The sequence below is a fragment of the Camellia sinensis genome, chromosome 3 (genome assembly GCF_055761805.1).
Source record: "Camellia sinensis isolate YWXY chromosome 3, ASM5576180v1, whole genome shotgun sequence".
Lineage (NCBI taxonomy): Eukaryota > Viridiplantae > Streptophyta > Magnoliopsida > Ericales > Theaceae > Camellia > Camellia sinensis.
In genome coordinates, this window is record NC_138963.1 from 72,782,952 (window position 1) to 72,809,909 (window position 26,958).

Consider the following 26,958-nt stretch of genomic DNA (forward strand, 5'->3'; position numbering starts at 1 on the left):
ATTCATCGAAAAAATTAATTCTATTCAATAATCATACATTTTTATTTTATTACATTTGTCTATGAAAAAATGAATGGCATGTATGTTTTTAAAAATAGATTTCTTTTAAAAGACAAAAGTAATAAAATAAAAATATTATGATTTTTTATATGAATAATATACCCGAAAAACTTAGTTTGGAAAACAAATAATACCTAAGAATTAAAAAAAGCAAATTTTTAGTACCCTAAAAAATTGCTATAATTTGAGAGCCCAACGCAAGCCGCCTTCTTCTCGGGCTGATCAATTTAGAATATGTTACCCAAACCAAAACTTGATAAGTTTTTTGTTTTTTTGGGTGAATCAAACCTTATTTTCTAAGCTATTTTTGAGAAGAATTTTTTATCTTCATTTTTTATATATTTTAATTTGATTAGAAAAATTTCCTGTAGAATGAATTTTTAATTTTTTTTTTTAGTTTTGTGAGAGAAAAGTGAAATAATTTTGATTTGAATATGACATTTTATCTTATTGATTTTTTAATCTATTTTATCTTTTAATAAATTAAATTAATCCCATCTATCTTACCAAATAGGGCCTTAGTTAGGGCTGAGCAAAAATTCGTGAAATCTGTAATCCGATCTAGTCTAGTCCAATCGGTAAGTTTGGATTGATTTTTTGAATCCGTGGTTTGATTCCGGATTGAAAAATTAAAAGTCCGTAGTCCACGGATTGGTTCCGGATTGAAATCGATCCGAACCATATATAAATAGTCTATATTTTTATTATACACCCTCCCGCATAGTATCTTTTCTTATTCCATATAAAACTTAAACCCAAACCTAAACCCGCATAATATCTTATTTTATTAGTTTTGTTTGTTAGTTTTTAGCTTTAATTTGTAATGGTCTAAATACTTATGGTAAAACCAAGTTTCTTATATTTGTTTAAATTCTAGCATGTCACTATTATGAAAAGATATGTTGCTATTGTGAAACTAATATGGTGCTATATTTATATTTTTATGAAATTAAAGTATTATATATTTTTTGTTATTTAATTATGTGAATTCGTGATCCTAAACTGATCTAATCCGTGTTTAAATGGATCGGTTCAAATTGATTCCACGATTTAAACGAATTGAATTAATTCTAATTTCTCAAAAATTATAAATAACAAATTAAGAGTGCTGCTATTAGCACCTGTCAAAATTCTTTGGACCCCCATTTTATAATTTTTTTTATTACAATTATGCCCTAAAGTAAAATTACATTAAAAGACATTATGAAATAGAACACCTACTTATCAATAATAACTAATACTCTATAATATTGGACACCCACCCCCACCCCCACTCCCACCCCCACCTCCAATTCCAACTCCAACTATACGTATTCCATGTTTGTAAACCCTAAACCTATTACTTTTCATAACCAACTAACAGAAACCCTAAATCTATTATGTTTCATAATCATCTTAAATCATGAATGCGTCACCTTTATGACCATCATCAACGCTATTGAACTTGAAAGTTTTGCTTCAAGTATAACGTATACTTCATCACTTATTTCACTGTGTAGAGCAATGGAGGACGAGGACAACATTCTCGGTCGTTTATCTGTCTTGTATTAACATTCTCGGTCGTTTTCGGTCGTTCTTGTTTCGTTTGAGCTGTTCGGTACTGGTTTGCTGACTGTTATAATTATGTTCAATAATACAGTACTGAACATAATCCTTTCGTTCAATACATAGGTTCTGAACATGAATGCAGATAGTCAGTTATGTAATTTTCTTTGTTAAACTAACTTAGAATGGAAAAGAGTGAATTGGAATGGATTTAAGTTATGTATTTTGAACGAATTTAATTCATGTGTATTTTGAGTTGTGAATTAGAATGGATTCAAGTTACACAGTGATGAACAAATTTTGTTCAGACATACAGTGCTGATAGGATCATTATTGTTCAACAAAACAGTTCTGAACAAAATACATTTTTTCGACTACACAGTGGTGAACAAATTGGGTGGGTGTGCATTTCATTGTGAAAATATGGAGATTAGTTTTCTATTCTGAAAATATTATGAAAATATTATGGAGATTAGTTTTCCATATATATACATTGTTTTCTATTCCTACAATTCGCATCAATTTTCACTTTCTGATCTGAATTTCCCAATCAATAGCAAATTCCAAAGAGACCCATGTCGTTGAAATCCTAATCGACGAAGAACACCAACCCCACAAGTAAATGAATTGTGATTTTAGGAACCATTTTTTAGATGTGGTTAATGTTGGAAAGAGAAGAGAGAGAAAAAACTAGGGTTTTGAAGGGGTTTTGAGAGAGAGAGAGAGAGAAAAGAGAGAGAAAAGAAAGAAAAATCTTCACTTTCTCATCTGAACAAAAAGGATTTTGAGAGAGTGAGAGAAAAGAGAGAGAAGAGACATCACTGATGAGGAGAGAGAGAGAAGAGAGGGAGGTAGAGAGTGGGTGTGGTTGGGGGTGTGAATTGTGTGCATATGTTGGAATGGATTTAGGTGGGTGTGCATTTCATTGTGAATATGGATAGATTTGGTAATAAATGAAGTATTCAAAAAAATATTATTAAAATTTAAAATTTAGGGTTAGGGTCCAAAGAATTTTGATGAGTACTAATAATAGCACTCCAAATTAATCCTAATTTTATTTCAACCTGGACCATACTCACCCCTAACCTTAGGTTAGTCAGGTTGAGCGACTCATGTTACAAACAAACCCGTAAGAAACAAAAAACACATTTGGGCACTATTTGACATTCCAAAATTAACACACTTTTTATCATTCTATTTTTTTTAAAGACATTTTGACTTGGTTTGGGGAGCGACTGATTTAGCAAAAAAATAAAAAAAAAAGTTAAAAAATCAACAATTCATATTAAAAAGTCAAATATTCTCTTTTTTCTCTACTTTTTGCACATTTTTTTATAAAAAATCAAAAAATCATCACAACCATACTAATTTTTTAGTTTATATTTTAATCAAATAGATAAAAAATTATTAAATTAGCCTATTCCCAACCTGACGCCAAAAACGTATACATATTTGGCTGATCCCAAACACCCTCTTGGGTTTTTTTTAGAAAGGAGAGAATAAAAAATAATCAAAGAGGAATTTTCTAGTGTAGAAGAAAGAAAGAAGACGAAGTCAATCGGGGACGCCGGAGCTGCTGTTACGGTGGTTGTCGGCGCTACGTAGTTTCACTGCCGTTAGTCCTTTTTATATCTCAAATATATACTATTTACGCTGTTTGGTTGCTGAGAAAACGAAGAAAAGAGAAATAAAATTTTAACATTTTAATAATTCTAGAGTTTTTCTTGTTTAGAACCGTACAAAAATGCTGTTTCTACTCTCTTTAGATGATTCTTTCATTTTTGCGAAACCCAAACACCAAACCATAAGAATAATTTTATATATACTCTTTTTGTGTGCGCGCGCGCGCGCGTGTTAAACTTCGTTGAGAAGTATGAAATTCTTTATAAGGCGATTGATTTGTCTAAGGAATTAACTAATCTCACTCTTTTATGCTAGTTATTGTGGTAATCACTCATGTAGTGCTTGCATTTGAGATTTTAAGCTCGCACTGTATGTGTTCGACTTTTTGTTTCTGTGACATGTATCCACCTTTGTAGACCTGTGTTGGCAATCAGATTGGAGAAAACTATGGGAATTTTATTGTCAGAGTTGCTTTTGTTGTTTCTACTGCTTTCTGAACAATTGAAAGACTCATGAATCAACCCCCATTCTATTTTTTGATATAGTTAGTTATTTTTCATTTAGATTTTTCACAGGCATTGCCTTGCAAATGATGTACGTTGATAATTGATGTGATGGTAAATGAGTAGAAGAAAATGTAAACCCAGTTGCTATTGGCTCTACCCAATTGGCATTCGTGATTAGAATTCCAAAATGGTTATGAATCAATGGCTGCAATTCATAGCTCTGATAGTGTTTTGTTTATTTCTTGTTCTAAAACCAAAAATAACGCAAAACTACAAAGTCATATGGGTTCATATAATATGGTCATTCCCCATTTCAAGTTAGCTTTCTATTCTAGGAATTGGACAGGTTATGTTCTCTCTTTTTAGCCCTAGTTAAAACCTATTTTTCAGAATATGGGGACTTCAACATAATTGCAGATCCAGTGGCAATGGCTGTGGAGTTTGCCTTTAAAATAGATGCAGGACACTGTCACAATGATGTTAAATCCTTTGTGAAGTTCATATCTTTGGGAACCTCCTTGAAAGCAGTAATATATTGGCATTAGGAAAATGCTATGTAAACAAACTTTTTGTATAACTTTTATTTATTTTTAATAAATTGTTGTGGCCTGCAATAACAAACCATTGATAAGAACAACTTAGCTACAATATCAGTTTGTTTGTATGGCATTACTCTTTTCATTAATATACATAATTCTTACCTTAGGAATTTATTCAGGGCTCTAGTGCTATGAATTCTGATGACTAGTCAAAGTGTATTGCACAGCATGGTTTTCTATAGTTGTCTAATCTCAACTGCGAAACTGAAACTTTTGCATAAATTTCCAGTATTTATGTTGTTCCCTCCTTGTGTTTGTGCACATCTTTGTCTCAAATTTGATATTGAACCATCTTGGTGCAATTTTGTGTCTCTGCTTCTCACGTGACTCTGTTATGAGTTTTCCATCTCGATCAGTAACTTTTGCTGCTATGTGTAATTGAGCCATGCAGAAGCTAGTATTCTCCTATGGGATCTGAAGAACCAAAAGATCAATTGAAAGGAATGGACTGGAAAAATATTGGTGATTCCATCCATAATGAGCCCAGTGCAGGGCCTGTTACTAAGAAACGGCTTCCAAGAAAGGTTAGGCAAATCCCAGATTGTTATTTTCTTCCTCGGAGATCATTACCCTCTGCAATTGCCTTTTACGGGGCATGGATTGTTGCTGGAGTTGGTGCAGGGATGCTGGCAGAAATTTGGATAAACAAGAAGGTCAAAGGTATGCCCTTCATTAGCCTAAGGATGTGTTTGGATTTTGGATTTGGTAAGGGATTTGTGGAGGGAAAGGAAATGTGGAGAGAAATGTAAATGAAATATAAGCTAATTTTTTTTTATTTTTCACTTTTCTTTTCCCTCCACAAATCCCTCTCCAAATCTAGGATCCAAACACAACCTAAATATTTACCGGTCATAAGTTTAGATTGAACACCAAGCATTTGTTGGTTGGTTGGTTGGTTATCAAAACACATGGTGATCTAAATATGATGTTCTTCAAGTGAAATTTGAAGAGTAAGACAGCAGGAAGTGTTTGCAATGAACAAATATTTCTATGCCTTATACTTGAGAAAGATTTAAGTTTGGTTATTGAATGGGTAAATTGAAATAGCACATGAAAGTTTTTGGTTCAAGACTGATAAAGATTGTTATTATGATTTAATGGTTGATATCAATAAGGGTTACATACCGAACTTGCAATTTCAAAGCATTCCTCTACAAAACTAGAGGAAGTTGCTTTCCTTCCCTTTCCTTTAGAAAATTGTGCAATCTATAAAGTAAATTCTTAAATTTATTTCTTGTTAGATGATTTGTCATCCTCTTTCTGTATTTGCGCACTTAACTATAGCTAACTTGTGATTTTTTTTTTTTTTTTTTTTTTGTTTTGGTTTTGGTTAAGCAGAGGATGGTGGTATCATTTGGGAGTTTGACAAATGAAAACTGGAAGTCACATTCCGAGGAACTCTCCTGATTGGTGGCCAACAAATTAGTTGAAATCCAAATATCAGTTTTAAATGTTACAGTTTTGGTATTATTACAAACATATGTTATGTTGTTTCAAGCTTTTCTCTTTGATTAGCTTTGATTTGTTCTTTGTAGTACGGGAAACTTAATTAGAAGTTGTTTTAGATTGTTTGAGATGGTTGAATCCTTGTGAATCCAATGGAAAGTTTATTATCAGATAGATTATGTTCTAACATGCCCTCCTCTGAATACTTTTGCTCATGTCTTTTGAGTTTTTAGTGGCCTGTTTGGAAAGTAAGAAAGTATCTGGAAAGTTGAATTTTGTTTCTCTGCAGTTATGAGGCAATTTGTCATTCGCATGTTTGTATCTGCAGCACATTTTCACTTCAACCTCTGCACATGTTGAGAATGGGAATGCAGTGTGTAAACTTCTTCCTATGAGGAAACCGCAAAAAACACTAGCGTTGTGTTTGGTTGGAGGATTTGGGAAGGGAAATGGAAAGGGAAAGAGAAAGAGAAATGCAATTCTATTTTTGTTTGGTTATAATAGAAAACATATTGGAAAAGAAAGGGAGAGGGAAATGAATTAAGAAATAGGAGGACCTTCTAGAACATCAATTCCTTTATATCTGTGAGAAAAGACCCGGGAAAACTAGGAGGAAAAATTTATCGGGGAGAGAGTTTCATTGTTCATGGCCTCTTGCAGGAGACCATTCATGAGTAGCTTCAAACAACCACCACTGACGAGTTTTGAAGATCTAACTCCTGAAGCAAAATCTGATTTTCAGCATCATTCAGCAAACCCTTCCAATCAGGGATCATCATTTGCTTCAATTGGTAATCTTCAGTCACTGAACTCGATTGAAGATTCATTGCTTGGAAATTTCGATCAGGTATTTGTGCCCCTCTTTCGTTTTCTCTTACCTTCTCATCAAACTCAAATTTGTATTGATTTCCATGGATTTGTTTATTTATGTTCAAGCTGCTTTGCAATTTTGCTTTGAGGTGAAATTGCATATCTAACTCTGGTAGCCATCTCTGATTTGCAGCATCATTCAGCAAACCCTTCCAATTGGGGATCATCATTTTCTTCAATTGGTAATCTTCAATCATTGAACTTGGTTGAAGATTCATTGCTCGAAAATTTTGATCAAGTGTTTGTGCCCCTCTTTCGTTTTCTCTTCCCCTCTCATTAAACTCAGATCTGTATTGAAAATTCCATACACACACACCTATATATGTTTTATTATGAATAAGAGATTATAGATACATCTATTTATTTATCTATGTTCAAGCTGCTTTGCAATTTTGCTCTGAAGTGAAATTGCAGAAACCCTTTTTGTTTTCTAAGTAGTTTGATGATTTAATATCTTCTTTTCACTTTGCATGGCTTTAATGAGATTAAATTGGATTTACATTTTCTGTTTGTTTTATTTTGTTTGTTTATATGTTTGTTTGTTATGACAATTTGCTTGTTATAGTCTATAGATGTTTGCCTCTTTGGTTTATTTCACTTTCTTTTGTTTCGTGTTTTTTCATGATTTCAAGCTTTATAAATTAACCCTTTCATTCTCGTGAAATGTTTGATTGAATGTTTATTTGAAACGTGAGCTTTTGGATGGTCTGTTGCATTGGATTAAATTAGTTTTGGGTAATATGAGTATAGATCATGTCAAATGAATTTGTAGGACAGTAGAAGTGGTGTATGATAGAAACAGTCCTATATTTGATAATGAGGTTCCATTTATCACCAGTAGGAGATGTTGCTTTAGTAAACCCATTTTTCTTATGGTAGAGTCCTTATCTACTAGCTGTCGAGTGTGAAGATAAACTAATATTTGAAGAGTGGTCAGTCATTTTTTCTGTGTGTCAAGTTATATTACTCTTTTTCAGGAAGGCTTTGATATTTGCACTTGCTTTTATCAGTGCGTGCAAGAAGTCCTTCCACGAAAATTTGATAAGATGGATCAACTGACTGTTGAAAAAGATTGGTACATGTTAACTTCAAGCAGAGTATTTGTTTGTATTATTTAAATTAAAAGGGGTAGACTCTATTCTGCGTTAAATTAGTTGATTGGGAAAACAGGTTTGAAGCATTGTACCCAAATGGGTTGTCATTTGAGTGTTGCCTAGTCTATGAACTTTTTAATGTATCATTTCAGTTCTGGACTCGGAACTTTTTGATGTATCATTGCAACATGGAAACATTATTAACAAGCGGATGTGATTTTTTATTTTTAAAAATTGTAGATTCATGATCAAAGAGGAATGAGAAAAGTATAGAAAGTGGGCAGCCACTTGTGTAGCTATGGATGCTTCATATGCTATCAGCCTTGTCTCAATTCTTCATTGTTGTAATCATGTAAGGAAGTTAATTTCAAGACAAGGAGATTATGAATGATATGTCCTAATTAAATGGCTAATGACTTTGGAAGATGCAAATTGTCGTAGCCAGTTATGCATGAGCAAAGATGCATTTGCCACACTAGTTAGCATGCTTAAAAGACACTACAACAAAATTGGATTTTTATGGCTTCACATTAACGACATACAGCAAATGCAAGCCGTGGTTTCTCATTTTTACGACTTACTTTTTTTTACATGTCGTAAATAATTTCTCAACCACGACGAGTCTGTTGCGTACGTCGTGAATGCTAATAACGATGGTTTTTTTTATGACTTGCAATGTTAGCCGTAAATAATAAAACTTTCTATGACGTGCATATGGCATGTCGTTAATATATCAACTATACATGACACGTGTACACCAGTTGTTAAAAATATTGAACATTTCACAACTCACAAAAAGCCAGCCGTTAAAAATTTCACTTTCCACGATATACAAAAAGTCAGCCGTTTAAAATATTATACTTTCCACGATACGCAATTGCTATCGTGAAAGGTATGACCGAAAAAAAAGTAGCGCCAAAATAAAAATTTCAAGCGCCAAACACCACAAAAAAAAAAAAAAAACCAAAAGCGGCAGTTCTCATCGTCAATCTATACGTAATGGTTCTAAGCATAAAGAAAGAACAAAGAACATGATCCAAAGGGGGAAAACGAGAAGAGAGGGAGAAGATAGAGGGTTTGAAGGGGAAGGGAAGGGTTTCAATGTCTCTTTCTAGACACTTCGACGGTACGACAAGACTAGTTCGGGGACAGTAACGATCAACGGTACGCACACATCTCATCTCTTCTTTTCTCCCTCAAGCATCTGCATACCTAAACGATTGTCAAGCACATGCTTATAATCACTCCTTTTGATGGCTAAGGTCGCGAATGGCAAGAACGATCTCGTGGTGGAGGTGGTCGGCGTAGATGAGGTAGGGAGGGGTGTAGTTGTGGGTTTGTCGGGGTTAAGGTAGTTGAGGGGAACTAGGGGTGCCTCTCTTTCTCTCTTTCTCTCTATATATATATCTATGCATGTATGTATATGATTGTTTTCAAATTCTGATGATTCTGATGTCTACTACTAAAGGGGTTTCGTCTAGGGCTAAGGATGTAGTTAGGGATTCGAAATCACCAGCTTTATTGGGTTTAGGGAAAACGGAATCGGGTTTGAGCTTAGAGCAAGGGGAATCGGTAATTTCCTCTGAGGAGGTTCCTTCGATTAGTGTTAACAGATTGATGATGGGGAGTGAAGGAAGTCTTAGCCCTAGTTCAAGGTCGTTCGTTGCTTCGGTGGTGCGTTGGCCATTTGTATAAGTGAGGGTTGAGTGATGTGAGTCCCCCTCATTATATTGTGTGAGAGGGTGGTTTGTGGGTTGAGTGACTCAGAAGTGAGGGTTGAGTGATGTGAGTCCACCCCATTATAAGGCAAATAGATTATTCTTCCTATGACTTTTTGTTGATGCATATTTACTCAGAAGTCTCTTGAAATTAGATGAAATTGTTCTAACTGATGGTTTCTCCTTTGTAGCTCATATTCTTCTGTATCTGTACCCTTTTCTTAATACGACAAGCAAATCAAGGCCATTTGAGTACTTGAGGCTGACTAGCTTAGGCGTCATTGGTGCTTTGGTGAAGGTGCTTCAGTATGCTGATATTTGTAAAAAAAAACAATTAATGTATTATTGATTTATGTATTACAAGATATATATTATTACAAATCAGAGTGGCTCATTATATAGGAGAGGGTTTGGGTAGTAGGTGAGGAGTAGGTGAGGGTAAATTGGTGGTAGGTGTAGTAGGTGTGGTAGTAGGTGGTGGTAGGTGTAGGTAAATTCTAACAGCCCCCCGCAAACTCAAGGAGGATAGAAACTAACCAACTTGAGTTTGGAGAGAGGAACAAAACAAGAAAATACATAAAAATAATAAAAAAGGATAGGAGACACTGTAGGGTCGTGTCAGACCATTGGTGAAGACACTGAATGGTGGTGTCATAACGTTTTAGAGGACACTTTATGGTGGTGTCATAACGTTGTAGAAGACAGTTTATGGGGTCATGTCGGACCGTTGTAGAAGCTGACCGGAATCTATGTCGGGACAGTTTACAGAGTCTTGTCGGACCCTTGAAAAAGCTAACCGGTATCAAATGTCGGGACAGTTTATAGAGTCTTGTCGGACCCTTGGAAAAGTGGCACCCTCAAAAGGTGTGCCCAATTTTGTCAAAAGGCGTGCCATCAAAAGGCGTGCCCAATTCATCAAAAGGTGTGTCGGACATGATGGCGAGGCACGTGGGCGCCTTGGCTTGCGTGCCCGTTTGTCGGCTGGTGGTAAGAGGCGCGCGATGCGCGTGGCTGCCTCGGCTATAAGACAGAGGCTGAGGCTGAGGCAAAAAACCTGCGAGAGATATTCTGAGAGAGATTCTGTAACACTCTGTTTTCTGAGAGAGAATTCTGAGAGAGATACTGTGTAACACTCTGTTGCCTAGAAAATGGCTTCATCGTCTTCCCGCGGGCTACTCACCCTCTTTCCCGACCTCAACGAGTCAACGAGAGAGAGAACTGGTGCGGTGGCACTGGAAACTCAACCAAGCGCCCCGGAGTTTGCTCCGTTGAACTTTCCGATGCGGTCGGTGGAGCAAAGAATGGCAGTGCAGTCGGATGTGGAGGCCAATCAGTATACTCTGAAGGCATGTGTGGAAAGCATGACGGCGGTCACAAACTTGTCGAACCGGCTGCAGAGTAGGACAAATGAGGTGCAGCATTTAAACTCCCAGCTGGCTCTGCTCCAACGCATGTATAAGGATGCGCGAGCAGAGATAAGCGTGCTAAGGGCAGAAAACAAGGAGCTGAAGCGGAAGGCCACCGTGATGTTCCGATTTGGAGGGCCGCCATATGCGGCAGTGGAGGAGTATGGGGGAGTGAACGTGCTCGGCGGCGTGGAAAACACGGAGGCAGCACCGTCAAGGACCGCCCAGGACGGAGGCAAAAAGAAGAGACCGGCGGCAGAGTAGGTCGGTGGGTGGCCGTCTGCAGAAAAGAAAACAAAGCTGTTGTTGTTGTGATTTTTTGTGTATTTTTGTTGTTGTTGTTTTGTTTGTTTTTGTGTTTGGTTTTTTTTTTTTTTTTTTTTTGGTTGTAAAATGTGGATCGGGGTTGATCCCGATATGAATAAAATGAGTGTATTGTGCAAAACCGAATGGCGTGAAGGGACAAGACGGAGCAGAAAAATTAAACTGGAATGAATGTTTTTTTTTTTTAAATAAAATAATAATAATAATAATAAAATAATAAATAAAATGAAGTGGGGGAAATCAGTGGAATCAATGAAGGCGATGATAAGATATTTTAGTGGTATCCACTGACTTTGTGGGCGACAGCAGGTCGAGCATCTTTGATTCCAAGGCTGGGATTGTTTTGATTGATTGTGTATTGATATCTATTACAATGATTCATGATTCCTATATATAGAAGAGAGGGTGAGTGTGCGATGTTATTCGGTAAAACCAGGCTGTGTGTCCCTCCCGAGAGAGAGAAGAGGTTGCGGCGAAGGAGGCACCAGGTGGGGCCGTAGGCGGCAGAGCTGAGACGGTCGGAGAAGACGGAGTGGCTTGGCGACGAAGATGGCGGGACGAGACCCAATCTGGAGGGTGACGATGTTGAGCAGTGCGTCGGCGAGGCCGCTGACTAGTGTGGTGGCGCCGGGGCCGTGAACACAGACGGGGACGAACTCAGATTCCGGTGAAATGGCGGAGCAGAACGCAATGGCGTAGAAGTGAGAGTACAGAACATGGGTCCAGCCTCTCTCTTACAATGAGGCCAGCCTCTCTCTTCCGATCGTTCCTCTAGGGACAGATCTAAGATTTGTCAAAACCGATCTCCACGGTAGTGATGAGATCAACAATGAGAGATAGGGATGGTGGAGATTCGAGGACGGCGGCGGGGGTGGTGTATCCATCGGAGATTTTCTCTCTCTGGTGGATTCAGATCCGAGATTAGAGAGAGAGACCAGCATGAAATCAAAATAGCCAAATAAAGTTGAGATCTGTACTTCCTCATGGATAGAAACACCGGCTCGCCTGTTGAGGTCTATACTGATAATTTGATGGAAGGGGATAAGGAGTTCTTAAGGGAACCCGAGATGGCAGCAGTACCGGAAACATCTTTAAAGGAGAAAAATGACAACCTGCAGCCAGAGAATTCTTCCAAGAAAAGATCGCGGATTTCAGGAGATGTGAGTATAGTTGACCTGATGACTTGAGATTAAATTTCATTTCTGAGTGGGAGCTTGGGATTGCAGTAGTGGGGCTTTATGTCTAGTGTTTGTGTTTGTGCTTGGACAGCAGCTGGAGAGGAAGTACATGCAGAGTGATCAAGGTATGTGTAGAGGTCCGGCGGGCGGCCAAGGCGAGACTGCCGCCCGCCGGTGAAGCAGAATGACTAGGTTGTTAACCTTGCTCTGATACCATGTAAAAAAAACAATTAATGTATTATTGATTTATGTATTACAAGATATATATTATTACAAATCAGAGTGGCTCATTATATAGGAGAGGGTTTGGGTAGTAGGTGAGGAGTAGGTGAGGGTAAATTGGTGGTAGGTGTAGTAGGTGTGGTAGTAGGTGGTGGTAGGTGTAGGTAAATTCTAACAATATTAATTTTTATAGCTTATGAATAATCTTGCTCTTTTTCATATAATTTTCATACTTCTATTTGTGGAGGTAATACATTCCTTGAAATAGAGTGGCAACTAAATATGTTAGTAAGGACTCCCTCTGTAGATTGCAACTTGTTTTCAAATGATAAAATTGAAAAACAAAATAATATACATAAAGAATTAAAATCTAATTCATGTCTATAAAAATAAATAATAAAAAAAATCCATAGCTAGCATGAGTTTTATGGGCATGATCTTATCTCTTGAATGTTCCCCAATGACAGAAATATTTTTGAAGAAGTTAATAAGCTGTTTAAAATGAATTTGCATATTCTCTCAGTTCCAACCAATGGTTATTATTATTTTGACAATTTTAATTAATATACATTTCCTTAGAAATTCAAACTGGTTCATAATTTCAAGGTATGTATTATGTTGTCTAGATGTTGGTTTTAGTTTTTATTCTCTTCCTTTTACTTATTTATTTTTTATCAGCAACAAAATGGAACTTTTATTAAAAAGAAGAATAAGAAAGAGATGCAAACAAAGGGGGACAAGGAGTCCTCAAAACAAAAGGTAAGAGAAGGAAAATCCCAGAAAAAAATAAAATAAGAGTCTGAGTCGCACACTGTATTCTCTTCCTTTTATGCAGGCACATATTAATTTAAATATACCTATGTAAAAAGTTTGGAAAAGAAATACAATTAAAACTATTCATTTCTTGCAGACTCTGTTTTTGATGGGCAGCTGCATATATTGGAAGCCATTTGCAGCCAACATTGTAGATTGCTTCTATGACCTTGAGGAGACCTATGATGAATTTTTTACCAAAACAGAGGTGTTGAATTTCTCTTTGATATTTGTTTCAACTGCTTTCTTTTTCTTCTCTCTTTTCCCCAATTTTTGAACCCATAAATTGTGACAATTTTAAGCAGTAAACAGCTGCCTAATCACACACTATGTGATGGAGAAATTTTTATGTGCAGTATGCCTCTTTCACTTTGTTCGCAATAATCTCCTCCCTCTCTCATTGAAAGGGGAAGTTACATGACGTGATTTGTTTAATGTTAATATTCTTATAGAGGTTAATATTCAACAAATATCTTGGGAATCTAGCACATTTGTTTGTTTGTTTCTTTTCTCTTTCTTTTTTGCCTGCCCTATATATAGATTTGACAGCAAGTCAAATGCAGGGTTCAAATTTGATGCCAGAGAATAGATACATATCCTTATACATTTTTGCTCTTTCCTTTCAATCTTTACTGGAAAACAAACAAAGCCCAAAGTAATTGTTACTATCAAGTTGTTACTTTCTTTGTACCGTGTTTTTTTTCTTTAGTTGATATGTTTAGTGATCACTAGTTAATATGATTCCTGTTGAACTTTTCCTTTTGGGGCTCTATATCAGGTGAAGAAAATGATGCACAATATTCGTCAATATCAAGTTCCACTTCAGAAGTACATGGCCATGATGGACCTCCAGATGCCTCTTTAACTCACAACAACAACTCCAACTTGTTGATTTGAAGCCGTTGGTGCATACATGGCATGCTTCGATGCTGCTTGGTTATAAATAATTCATTTTCAACTCATATAACAATATGGAATCTGGGATTATCAGCATTTGCCTCTTCATTCTTCATTCCAATGCCAGTGTACTTAAGATACTACAGACAGTAAAAGCATGACAGATTACTTCATTTATTGTAGCCTTTAAAAGAGTTTGAAACAGATGAAAACAAAATGGTAAATGTATAATTCTTTCATTTATTTATTTTCAATTGTTTTGGTTTACAAGAGAGGAATGAGGCTGTTCTACAAGCTTCTTATTGAAAGAGAAGTATGATTTTGTTTCACCTGTATTTATGAGGCTTACAAGTTCTGATAATTTCAGTTTCAACTTAAAAAAAGTTTCTTGCTTTCACAGGGGAAAGATTCTCGAGGTATTGAAAAATTGGCCTGAGAGGAGCATTCAAGTTATTGTCCTCACTGATGGTGAGTGAATTTTGGGACTTGGGGATCTTGGTTCCCAGGTGAATTCATGTTTTCTTTCTTAACTATATAAATATTTTGCCTCACGTAACAATTCTTACTTACAACCAGCATATGAGAATATTTACAAGACAGTTTTTTTTTAGAACTTCCATATTGACATTTGTTACTAGTGCTAATTCGATACATATTTCTATTTTCAAGTATTAGTTCAATTGTGGAAAATTCTTGTATAAAAGCATTTGTAGCTAATAACAGGTTAAATCATTATCAGGGGATGGGGATACCTGTTGGAAAAGTGGCTTTGTATACAGCACTTGGAGGAGTTAGACCTTCTGTGGTAACCCTCACTAGCAGATAATATACAGTATTCTCTATGTAGATGCTCACCTTCTTTGAAACCCGTACTTAATTACTCATGAACCTCTTTGATTATAATGTGTGTATGCAAGTTTCACAACCATTATGTTTCAAGAAAAACTACATAACATGGTTTAATTCTCAGCTTGACCATATAATCTGGATCAGTGCCTTTTTGCTTGATTGTGCAGTGTTTACCCATAACGATTGATGTGGGGACAAACAACGAGCAGTTGTTGAAGGATGAGTTCTACGTTGGGCTCCGACAAAGGAGGGAAACTGGGAAGGTCCATTGGTTTTGGCATTTTATTGCTTGCTTACAGTCATGAAAGGCATTCTATTTGGTTTTTTTTTTTTTTTTGGCATTCTATTTGGTACTGAGCTAGTTTTAGAAAATTGATCTTCGGGAATATGCTGACCTACTTCATGAATTCATGGCTGCTGTCAAGCAGAATTATGGTGAAAAAGTACTTGTACAGGTGCACACCAGCTCGGTTTCAGCTCTAGTTTGAATATTTTCGAAGCCTAATCTTGTTAATGCAGCTCTAATATTGGTTTGATTTCTTACTGTCACTTTACAGTTTGAAGATTTTACAAACCACAATGCTTTTGAGTTGCTAGAGAAATATGGTTACTCATCTTGTCTTCAATGATGATATCCAGGTATATGGCAACATGGTGGTGGATCTGGTTACTGACTGTTTGGAATCCTTTGTTGTCGTCTAAATTTCAACCCAAATGAAACCTATACAGTTATAAATTTCAAGGGACAATTTCTTGTTTTATTGTGTTCTACAGATTCAATTATTGCTTTAGAAAATTTGTGTGCAGTTGGCTGCTGCAGTTGGCTTAGGATTGGTTAATTCTAAATTAAGCCTTTTCCCTAGTTTCTTTGTTTATTTCATGAATAATTATCTTGACTATGAACCTACAAAAATAACAATTTTGCAGAAAGATGAACAATGATTTTGAGTCAGATGAAGAACAGTGCATATTAAGACTTCATTTGTGTATTGGGGTGCTGTTGGATATGTTATGAATGGTTGAATTGTAATGCTGCTATACACTGATCATTTTATTAGTTTTAAGGGGAAGAAATTAGACATATTTCTACCTGCCTTTTTGCTTTGAACATAGTGTTGGCATTCTACATTGCAAGAAAAAGGGTACTAGTGAACTGTATTTAACCTCATTCCAGTGCTGGTTTTAGGATCTCTTGCTACTTAGTTCAGATTTGTAAGAAAATTGTGTCTAGAATTTTGTTGAACCTCGGACTGCCTGATTTTCTTCTTAAAACCTTTCCACTTCCTCTTTGGAAAATGTCTTGAATGTCTCCAACATCTAGGCTCATCTTCCTTCTAATTTGCATCAAGGTTTTCTATGCCTCTAAATTTTGATTATCCCCTTTTTCGTAGCAGTGTTGTGTCACTGCATGTTAAGTTGGACAAACTGTTGACAAGTAAAGTAGTTGGACTCTTCTTGTAATTTCTTTTCTAATTAGATGCCTAACAGAAGTATTTGGCTCATTTGAGTCGAGTTTTTCCTGCTATCAGAGCAGATCGAGCAAAATGAAAAAATTACCCATTTCAATATGCCCAGCTAGAAAATTTCCATATGCCCAGAAAATTGCTCATTTACAGTCTCTGTTTAGGGAAAAAATGCTCAGAAAATTTTGTTTTCATTACATTACATTCTCCTCAATTCTCTATTTTACCCCTAAACCGCACTTGGGGTGGAGATACTGCGAATTGCATTCCCTGCAGTGCTGACATTAGTTGCTGACCCCATTGCTTCTCTAATTGACACAACATTCATTGGTCTCTTAGGTCTGTCTTGATGTTCTTTTTTGTTTTCTCCTGAATGACCTTAATTACTTTTTACTTGAATAATTTCTTGAGTTAATTGCACCTTGTGAATCAGGTATGCTTTTAGTTCAAATAGTAAGGTCTGTTCGTGGGGAAATAGCAGTAGAGTTCATATCCTACTTTGAGGGCAACTCTACCAGTTGCTATACATTGTGCTATTGCTAAAATTTAGCAAGATGGACACAAAAAGGGGAAAAAAAAAACAACTCTAGCAGTGTGCTATCATTGTGCCAAATTTAGCATGATGCTATCCACATCATTGTATTTTTAATATAAATTCAATAACTTAATATATATATATATATATATATATATATATATTTTAAAGATAACCGTTATATTAAATATTTAGAATTTGAAAGAATTCCATCGGCAAATATCTATTATTAAATTTTATTTAATTCAAGTATGAATAAAGCTAAATGAATTGAAGTTTTAGATATATCAATTACTGAATTATAAGTTTAGTTTAACAATATCCGAATGCATATAATTTGGTACATGTGGTAGAAATTAAATCATGCTAAAAAATAGCATTTGCACTGCTGGAGTGGGTTTCTCGAAACATAGGATTTGGTTGATATGATGCAACTTTTCACAACCATGTAACTGGATGTTGCTGTGTTTGCAGAGCAAGGGTGAGGAGGTTGCTTCATATTTAAATAGTCGCTGTATATTTCTTGTTGGTGAGTTTTCTTTTGAGAATTGTCTTCCATAATTGTACTTCATGTTATTTTTGTGATTGAACTCTATGGAACGTGGAATCCAGGAATGATGGGCTCCGAAAAGACTACAGTGGGCAAGGTTTTGTCTGAAGCACTAGCTTATTCTTTTGTTGATAGGTTAGTGCGTTAACTTTAATGTGCTTGTTCTATCTTTTGATGAGTACAATATTTTATAGACCAAAAAACACCATAGGGGGGTGAACCCTGAACAATACCAAGCAAAAACTATACATCACAATTGGGATTACTTAACATGGAGGTCATTTAGTTTGTCGCCATTAATTGGTTCTGAAAGGCATACTGTATATAGGTTTTGGAATTAAGTTCGGAATTTGAAAAAAGTACGAAGTGGGTGGATTTAGACAATTTAAAAAATATGTTTTTCTCCTTTTGTTTATTTTTATTTTTTTATTTTTTTATTTTTTACCATTGATATGATAGAATGCTGCTAATTTTTAAGATACTTCGACTCATAAAAACAATGTCTATTGGTGCAAACAAGATATGTAGAACTGAATATTAAATTAGTTAGGCTTGAGTTTATGGGATTTAAATTGAGCTTAGGCATTTTGAAACTTGATTTGTATACCTTTCACCAAGCTTCAGCTAGTTAACTAGCCTAATCGAACATACATATATTGCCATTTCATAGCATACTAGTAGAATTAGTGATTGGAAGTTGCTGGTATACTGCACTTGCTTACTCTATTGCCCATGAAACTGCAGTGCCTTTGTAGTATTTGTCAGCATCTTTCACTTTGAATCAAGCTTAGTGATGTTCAACTTGGCTTGTTAGGTCCCCAGAAAGATGGCAAATAGGGGGATGAAAAGAGTGTTTTATCTTTAAAATGTTCCAGATTTCAGATTTTTTTAGTCTCTATTTTACACTTTCACATGACAACATTTCATGTACATATTGGATTGAAAGTTTCCTTTTAAACTTGTAAATGATATAGACTCTAATTTGACTGAACTCCTTATTTTGGAACTTACAACGGTAATGGATAAAATCTATACAAACTTAAACCTCATACATATAGATCCTTTAACATAATTATGCAAGTCCCAAATAGGTGTTGCATTGAAGTGGATTAATTCCACCTTTTCCTCTTTTTAAATTTGTTTTTTCTCTTGAGCTTCTTATGGCTTGGATTTAGTAGCAAACTATTGAGATCTTGAATTTTTGCTAATTTTTCATTATGACATTGCTTTTATGGGGCCATTGATTATCTTATTAATTTTGGCAATGTTTTATTGATATTTTAAAATTTCTTGACCATGTCTTAATACCTCAAGAAATATTTTTGTCCCTGAGTCGTTGGTTTTTGTACTTATGCGAAGGTTCCTTTGTCATGCAGACAAGAAATGCAACAGGGTTAGTTGCTCCAGCTATTGCCACGAGTTTAGGTGCCTTAACACATACATTGGGCACCCTTGTCCAGCAAACAGATTTGCTATAGTTGTAGCTGCAACTACTATAGGAACTGTTATCAGTAGTTTTAGATAATCTTTTAATAGTTGTCGATATGTTTAGAAAGTTAGATATGCATAGTTTTGGATGGTTTAAACTTTTTGTAGAGTTTAGAACTTAAGGATATAGTTTTCGAATGTTTTGAATGTATAGACAATTGTTGAATATTTATAATTTATAGATATAGTTTCTTTTTAATGTTTCAAATAATATTTTGGTAATTGATTGATATTTTGTGATGCTTGTTTGTAATATTTGTTAGATTATACAAAATTGGTCAAATAGAACCTGTTGAATTTAAAAATAAAAAGAAAAAAATTGCATATTCTACGGCAGACATAATAAGTCGTTGTATTATATATTTTACGGCGCACAATCAGCGTTGTTATTTGTCTCACCAATTAACGGCGTGCAAAAGTAGTCGTAGAAAAAGTAACAATGACGCACAAAATTTGCTATTAAATAGTTTTGACGGCGTACTATAATATGTCGTAGAATAAGTAACAACACACAAAATCTGTCGTTAAATAGTTTTTAACGGCGTACGAAACATGTTGAAAGTGAATGACTTTTCATGACTGGTCATGATATAACGCGCGCTGCACGTCGTCGCACGCTGTAAATTTTTTTTTTTTGTTATAGTGAAAACTAAGCTTCTTAGAGACAATCCTCAAAGTAAAGTAGAAGAACAAGTTGCGAAATTCCTTCGTATAAATGGCAATAATTTGAGGAACCTTATAATCAAGTTCTTTTACATACAATCACGTGAGACTATTAGTCAACATTTTCATCAAGTTCTTAAAGTCATTATATCATTGGAAGATATCTTTTTAAGGCAACCTGATGGATTTGAGTGCCCTCCAGAGATTAGAAACAATCCCAAGTATTGGCCTTATTTTAAGGTAGTTACATGAATGCAATTAGGGTATAATATTATATGTTTGGATACAAATAATGAATTGCTTACAGGATTGTGTTGGTGCAATTGATGGTACACATTTTCGTGTAAGGGTGTTGAACAAGGATGCAGAAAGATACCGAGGACGAAAATGCTATCCTACTCAAAATGTTTTGGTTGCATGTTCTTTTGATTTAAAGTATACATATATCCTTTTGGGATGGGAAGCATGGGAAGGATCTACTTCAAACTCAAGAATATTAGATAATGCATTAACAAGAGAAATGGATAAATTGATTGTTCCTCAAGGTGATCACTGAACGTGTATATATGCTTTGATAAATATAAATCTTTTTCTTTTTTTTTTTTTTTTTTTTTTTTTTTTTTTCAAACTAACATCATTTAATTACTTGTTGGTCTTAGGGAAATATTACTTAGTAGATACAAGATTTCAACTAAAAACTGGATTCCTTGCTCTAGTGTTTTAAAAAGCTCTAGGTGCATCGAAGCGCCAAGGTCACCTGGAGCCTAAGTGCCATGACGCGAGGTGAGGCGTGCGCCTCACCAAAGCGAGGCGCAAGTTATAGAAGTTAAGCAAAATATTAATATAGCACAATTTTCGACATAAGCAAATATTTAATATGTATATTATTAATTTTTTTAATAAGAAGAGAAGAGAAGAAGAAAAAAAAAACAATTAATTTTTTTAATATATGTTTTATTTTATTTTATTTATTATATTTTTTAAATAATGTGTTTCAATTAATTTTTATGAGACCAAGAAAATTCTCTCACATGGATTGTAGAGATCCAACAAAGAGATGAGCTTTGCCCTAGTATATCTGCAAAGATGAACATAGTTGGCGCCACCTAACCGGGGTTGCCGGCTAGAGACACTCCGATGATAAAATTAGAAGCCATGAATGAAGAGTATAAATAGTAAAGAGTGTTGTGTGTGGAGTGTAGAGAGAGATCACCTACCTTTTGTGTATGGGGAGCCTTTTTAGAGGGAATAGATGATGTTTGTTTAGGATATTTTACTCATATAACTAGAATATTTTTCTGGCTCCCACTATTTTTTTATTTTATTTTACATACATGTGTTTATTTTTTTTTATTACTATGTATAAGTATATATTATATTTTATATATTATCTATAAGTATATTATATATTATATAATGGAAAATGTTTGGGACCCCCATTTGGGGATGACCCCTACACCCCCAAAGCGATCATGGCCCTCCATGTATGTGTGTGGTTCACATCATGAGTGATCCAGATTTGTGAGGGTCTTGTGGGAGTGGAGGTTTCAATCATTGGTCTTATATAATAGGTATTATATAATATTATATATATATAGATGAATCAATTATATTTTATATATTATCTATAAGTATATATATTATATATTATATAATGGGTATTATATAATATTATATATACATATGAATCAAGAAAATAAAGAGAGAGAGAGAGAGAGATCGCAATCACGATTGCGAGAGAGAGAGCGATCGTGAGCAAGATAGAAGTGAGAGAGAAGATGACGACAGAAGAGAAGGGAAGAGAAGAGAAAAGAGGAGAAGAGAAGAAGCAGAGACGAACTTGAAAAAGACGAGTCCAGTTGATGTCGAAGCTCAGATCAGTCGATGGCTAGTACACAAACACAAAATAGATCAGTCGATGGTGAAGCGCACAAAGCGTGCGCCTTGAGCCTAATCGAAAGGCGCGCGCCTCAGCACCTTACTTGCGCTTCTCGCAACTCGCCTCGCCTCGCCTACTTTGAGCATGGCCCTTACGCCTTGCCTCGCTTAGCGCCTAGGCACGCTTTTTAAAACATTGCCTTGCTCCATATAGAATTACGCGTTACCATTTGAATGAGTGTAGTGTTCATCAACCAAAAAATTCTTGAGAGCTTTTCAACCTTCGTCATGCATCTTTGCGAAATGCAATTGAAAGTCCTAAAGAAAAGGTTTCCAATTTTAGGAAGTGGGACAGAGCCATATTATGATGTTGACACTCAAGCAGATATTGTTTTGGGCTTGTTGTATTTTGCACAACTACTTGTTAGAAATGGTTTTGGAAAAATTAGATTTTTTTTTCAATTTTGGTATATTTTTTAGGTAGGACCCATGCACCAAAGTTGGTAGGTCTAAGTGGTAACGCGTTCTATGCTACGTTGTGATTCACGTAATATATTTGGTTACTCAAAACTATTATTGGGTGAATGGGAAATTGAAGCCAAAGTGAGCTCCATGGAAATGATGTTTTTGGTGGAAATTTCTTAAGGTTTGGTTTAAGCCTCGTCCCACATTGGTTTGGTGGGCAAATTTTTGTGGGTTTATAAGGCATGGATTTGTAACTTGGGGAGGGTCCCAAGGGGCATCTCAAGTTTATAGAAGGAAGAGGTTATGAGCAAATTGGGCTAGACCCATTGGACCCAAAAATAAACACACGTGCGTTGCCACCGTTCGGACGGGCTAGGCTGGGCTTAGGCGCGGGTGCATGGTGTTGGGTTGGGCTTGTTCGGCCTAATACTAATTCTTTTTGGGCCAAAAACATTTGAATTTATTTTTTATTTTTGGAAAATAAATTTTGACCGTTTGAATTTAAATTTCAGTTGGAAAATTCAATTTTTGCACCTCTTCAGAGTTTTTGCACATGCTTCATATCTATCCAAACAGATCCGAATATGTTCAAAATTCAAAACCCAAACAGATTCAAACCAAACAGTTTCTTATCTATCCGAACAGGTATTATATCTGTTCAAACAGGTTTTGCATCTGTTTAATTCAAATTGAACAACCACTTTTCCATCTATAAATAGGCAGTCCCTCAATTGATTTTCATACTAAATCTTCTTCCAAAAATCTGATTTTGCTCTCTGCATTTTGCTGCATTATTTTTCTTATGAGAAAGAGTGTAAACACTAAGTGTGTTCGTTGTGTGAATAGTTTGTAGTGCTGCTACTATTCACTGTTGATCATTTTATCCTGTGAGATAGATGTCCACAATCTGAAAGTACCGTAGAGAGGATGAATCTGTCTTAAGGACACAGTGTTAAACACTGGACTTGACCAAAACTTTGTTCGAGAAATTAATAAAGTAAGTTGTTAATTTATTTTCTGTTTTATTATTTATTTATATCAGATTTTGGTTTTGTTTTTGTAACAAAATAAAAATCTATTTTTATTTATTTATTTTTATTTACTGGTTTGATTTTTGTAATCAAACAATCTCTCTCATTTTCTTTATTTCTTCTGTTTGTTGTTAAGTACACAAATATAATTTATTCATAATACAGTGAAGATTGTCCAACACTACCTCATGGGTATTGATCCCAATGAAAGTCTTATTGAGGAGATTGATACAGTGCAAACTAACGTGGCTAGATCAAGTTTAGCTGAAGAATGTAGAAAAGAAGAAATGTTAAGGAAACGAATAGCTACTGACATGTGGAGGGATTATAATATAAATCTTCAATGACAATCAAATTATAATATAGATCCTGGAAAACATAGAGGGGCTGGAAGGGTTATTTGATGTTCTTGTTCTTGTGATGTACCCATTATGTACTCATTTTCTTTATATCAACATAATCTTTTTCTTTTGCTGATAAAACAAAAAATTGACAAGTTAATTATTATTATTTGAATGTTATCTTGGAATGAATTATATTTTAATTTGTTCTTGTATTACGCGAGACATTGCATTTGTTTGGGTGATAATTTGCTACTAGCTATGCTCTTCTTCCGATATGTTTTTTGGCATTTTTGAGTGTAGGCGGAAGGTGACCAATTAGAATGCTCGATAGAAAATGACAAGAAACATTTGAAATGGAATAATCAAATAGATGTTGTTCTTATTGACTTACTCTTGGACCAAATGTTCAAAGGGCAAAAAATTGGTGGTAGTTTTACATCATCTACTTATAGAGCTGTAAGCAATGCGGTGAGCACCAAGTTTAGCGTGCATTGTGATTCCAGTCATATAAGGAATTAGTTGAAGACTTTAAAAAGGAATATTGCAATGGCTAAAGATATGTTAGCAACTGACAGTGGTATGGGCAGCTTCAACACAACTAATTGAAGCTACAATAGGTATATGGGCAGCTTACCTCAAGGTATATCTTATTACAAGATTGATGTAGTTCTGTACTAGAAAATTAAAATATTCATCATTATTTAATATAATATTATAAATGCTATTCTCTATAGGCAAAGCCTAAAGCTACTCATTTTCCACATACTCCAATTCAAGACTTTCACAAGTTGTGCCAACTCTTTGAAAAAGATCGTGCAATTGGGTGTCTTGTTGTAGGTCCAAAAGAAAAGCAACTTCGTTGGGCTAGGCAACAAATTCTTTTGGACGATGAAAATACTAATTAGACAGAGTCATTCTCAGAGAATTTAGATGGGATTGGAACTCAACTAGATGACCAAACTGCTGAAGTATCTTGTTCCTGTAACTCAAAGAAGAGAGAATAAACCAGGTGATAAGAAATAAGGTCAATTAAGGATGGTCTAGATGCAGTTTCAGCAGCACTTGATTGTGGTAACCTTCGGAACTATACAAATAAACAATTATTTCAGGAGATTGAGAAAGTTAGTGGTCTGAGTGATGCTTCTCGAATGAAGGTGTATCAAGTTCTTACAAAAGAAGTGAGTGATGCTCGAGCATACATAGCTTGCCCTAGTGAACGCCAAGGTCTTTGATTGTCTATTAAATTTGGATCTTCAATCTTTGATGCATAGTACTTTTTTATTTGAAGTTTTTAGAGATTTGGTGAACCTTTGAAAATATCAATAGGTTTGGATTTTTAATATGTAGACTTTCTTAGTTGCTTGCTACACTTGAATGGTAGATTCAGGGCATGTATGTGTCCTTGAGATTCCGAATGGCCTTTGTTGCATAATGGCCTCTGTTGCACTTCTTTATGATATCGTGGATGTGAATCCTATGTACTGCTTATTAAGTTTTATTTAAATGTTGATATTTGTTGTTGTTGTAATGCTCGTGATATTGTTATGATATAACTATGGATCAATAACACTGATTAATGCTTTAATAATATTAACTTGATCATCATTAATTAAATATGTTCATTTTACTGAATAATCATTTTGGTAGTGTTACAATTTAAATAGGAATTCTTGGAATTGTGAACTAATCCGAAGCAAAACTAATTTTTTTTTTTTTTGGATTTGGTCCAGTTTTATAGGTGTTAACTGTTCAATTTGGTTCTCAAAATCACAAAATTGATAGACTGTTTGATTTGGTTTTTAAAAACTTGTTTTAATTTTTTTTTCTAAAATATTAATTAGGTGAAACAAATAAAAAAAATAAAAAATAATGATCATTTTTATACAGTTTTATTTTTTGGGAGGCTATAAATAATTTTTTTAAAAAAATTGAAACTTTTTTTGAAAAACAAATTAAAGCACTTTGATTCTTGAATTTTTTCAAAACTGAACCAATCTAAATCATGTACATCCTTATTTTTCATCATTACAAGTCATTAACGACTACAATTCTTTATTCTTTTTTTATTTAAAGGAGAAAAAAAAAAACTGCTACCTTTTTTTAAAAAAAAATTAAATTAAATCTATCAGTCCCCTAAAATAAAACTTTATGAGATGTTCAATTGTGTACAACTTAATTTTTTTGGTACTTGTTGAGGATCTTGCAATCAGAAAAATATTTGACAAGAAATATCTTGTATTATAATTTTTTTTGGTTGTAGATTCTTAGTCAGAACAAAGTAATTTATCCTTTGTTCTGTGAAAGTTAACCGAATTGTTAGAGCATACAAAGTGAAATGATTTCTTTTCTTTCTCCAAGTCCCCAACTCAACCAAGCATAATTTGGAATTGAAATCCTATTAATTCTTTTTCCTTTTTTTTTTATTTCTCTTTTCCTTTATATTTTCCATTCCAAATCTCCTAATCAAACGGAACGTAGGTGAGTCATATGTTGCCTCACAATTGCGTGGTAAATTTCAATCCGTATAGTTAAACTAGTTAAATTTTTTTGTCACATCATTGATTATGAGTATAGTGCGAACATAATATTATGAGATTATTGAATAATATCCCAAACAGTGGACTATGACAATGGTTTAGTGTCACTTTTTCAAGCTGATAATAAAAAAATAAAAATTAAAAGCACTCTTTTTCCTCAACTTCTAAGTAATTATTATTTTTTAATTTATTTAAGTTATTTTTATCTCATAAATTGTAAACATAAATTATATTAAATGTTTTAGTACAAACTCTTGAAATAATAAGAAGTTAAGTAGTCTTACAAGTTGCACTATATGGCTTATGTAATATGTCAATAATCTCAAATTGGCACAATCTATGAGAGACGTATTTGTGAAAATAAACACAAATGCATGGCTGACTTCACATAAAAGAGCCCAAGCTATTCCAAAAGTCTTTGCTCCCGTTTGGCGAGAAATTTTTTTGATTAAAAAAATAAAAAAAAGTCAACAAATGCAACCTTATTAACAAAATGTCATATCAATCAAACCTTATTCAGTCCTATTTTTTGAAATCACTCCTACAAAATTTCTGTTTTTTTTTTTTTAACCCTTTGGTATTTTTATTGAAATTCCTATTCATGTTTAATAAAAAATAAAAAAATACCATTCAGTTTAAATGCTATTGACCTATTGCTCAAAATTACTAATCAATCTGGCAGGAAAATGAGAATGTACCACAATGTTTTTGGTGCATGAGAAGCAAAAATGTTGATTATCCAATTTATGATTTTGGACTAACATTCTAGTTGTTTGGCATAAAATATTTTCAGACACAAATTTGTATTTTTTTGCACATATTTTCAATAAAAGATTTTACAAGAAAAATACTTC

General features: G+C 34.6%; 1 protein-coding gene across 10 annotated transcripts; it reads left to right on the forward strand.

Moving 5' to 3' along the window:
* Window positions 1-5,705: 5,705 nt before the first annotated feature.
* LOC114292575 (uncharacterized) lies at window positions 5,706-19,394 on the forward strand. Of its 10 annotated transcripts, XM_082920026.1 has the most exons (13): window positions 5,706-6,626; window positions 6,783-6,831; window positions 9,653-9,759; window positions 13,270-13,350; window positions 13,502-13,612; window positions 14,183-14,520; window positions 14,702-14,769; window positions 15,041-15,106; window positions 15,318-15,605; window positions 15,708-15,789; window positions 17,623-17,677; window positions 17,761-17,833; window positions 19,075-19,394. In XM_082920026.1, the coding sequence occupies exons 1-6, from the start codon at window positions 6,426-6,428 to the stop codon at window positions 14,267-14,269; spliced, it is 636 nt and encodes a 211-aa protein (XP_082776152.1). In that variant the 5' UTR covers window positions 5,706-6,425; the 3' UTR covers window positions 14,270-14,520; window positions 14,702-14,769; window positions 15,041-15,106; window positions 15,318-15,605; window positions 15,708-15,789; window positions 17,623-17,677; window positions 17,761-17,833; window positions 19,075-19,394. The 10 variants fall into 10 exon arrangements, with proteins under 10 accessions (XP_082776152.1, XP_082776151.1, XP_082776150.1 ...); XM_082920025.1 differs by having other exon boundaries at window positions 14,183-14,769; window positions 15,041-15,144; XM_082920024.1 differs by having other exon boundaries at window positions 14,183-14,769.
* Window positions 19,395-26,958: the final 7,564 nt, after the last annotated feature.

Bases quoted from the DNA above. Each gene is read 5' to 3' on its own strand.
- LOC114292575 (XM_082920022.1), top strand. From the start codon at position 6,426: ATGGCCTCTTGCAGGAGACCATTCATGAGTAGCTTCAAACAACCACCA. The intron at 6,627-6,782 runs GTATTTGTGCCC...TCTGATTTGCAG, and splicing joins TGCTTGGAAATTTCGATCAG to CATCATTCAGCAAACCCTTC. The intron at 6,832-9,652 runs GTAATCTTCAAT...TCTCCTTTGTAG, and splicing joins ATCATCATTTTCTTCAATTG to CTCATATTCTTCTGTATCTG.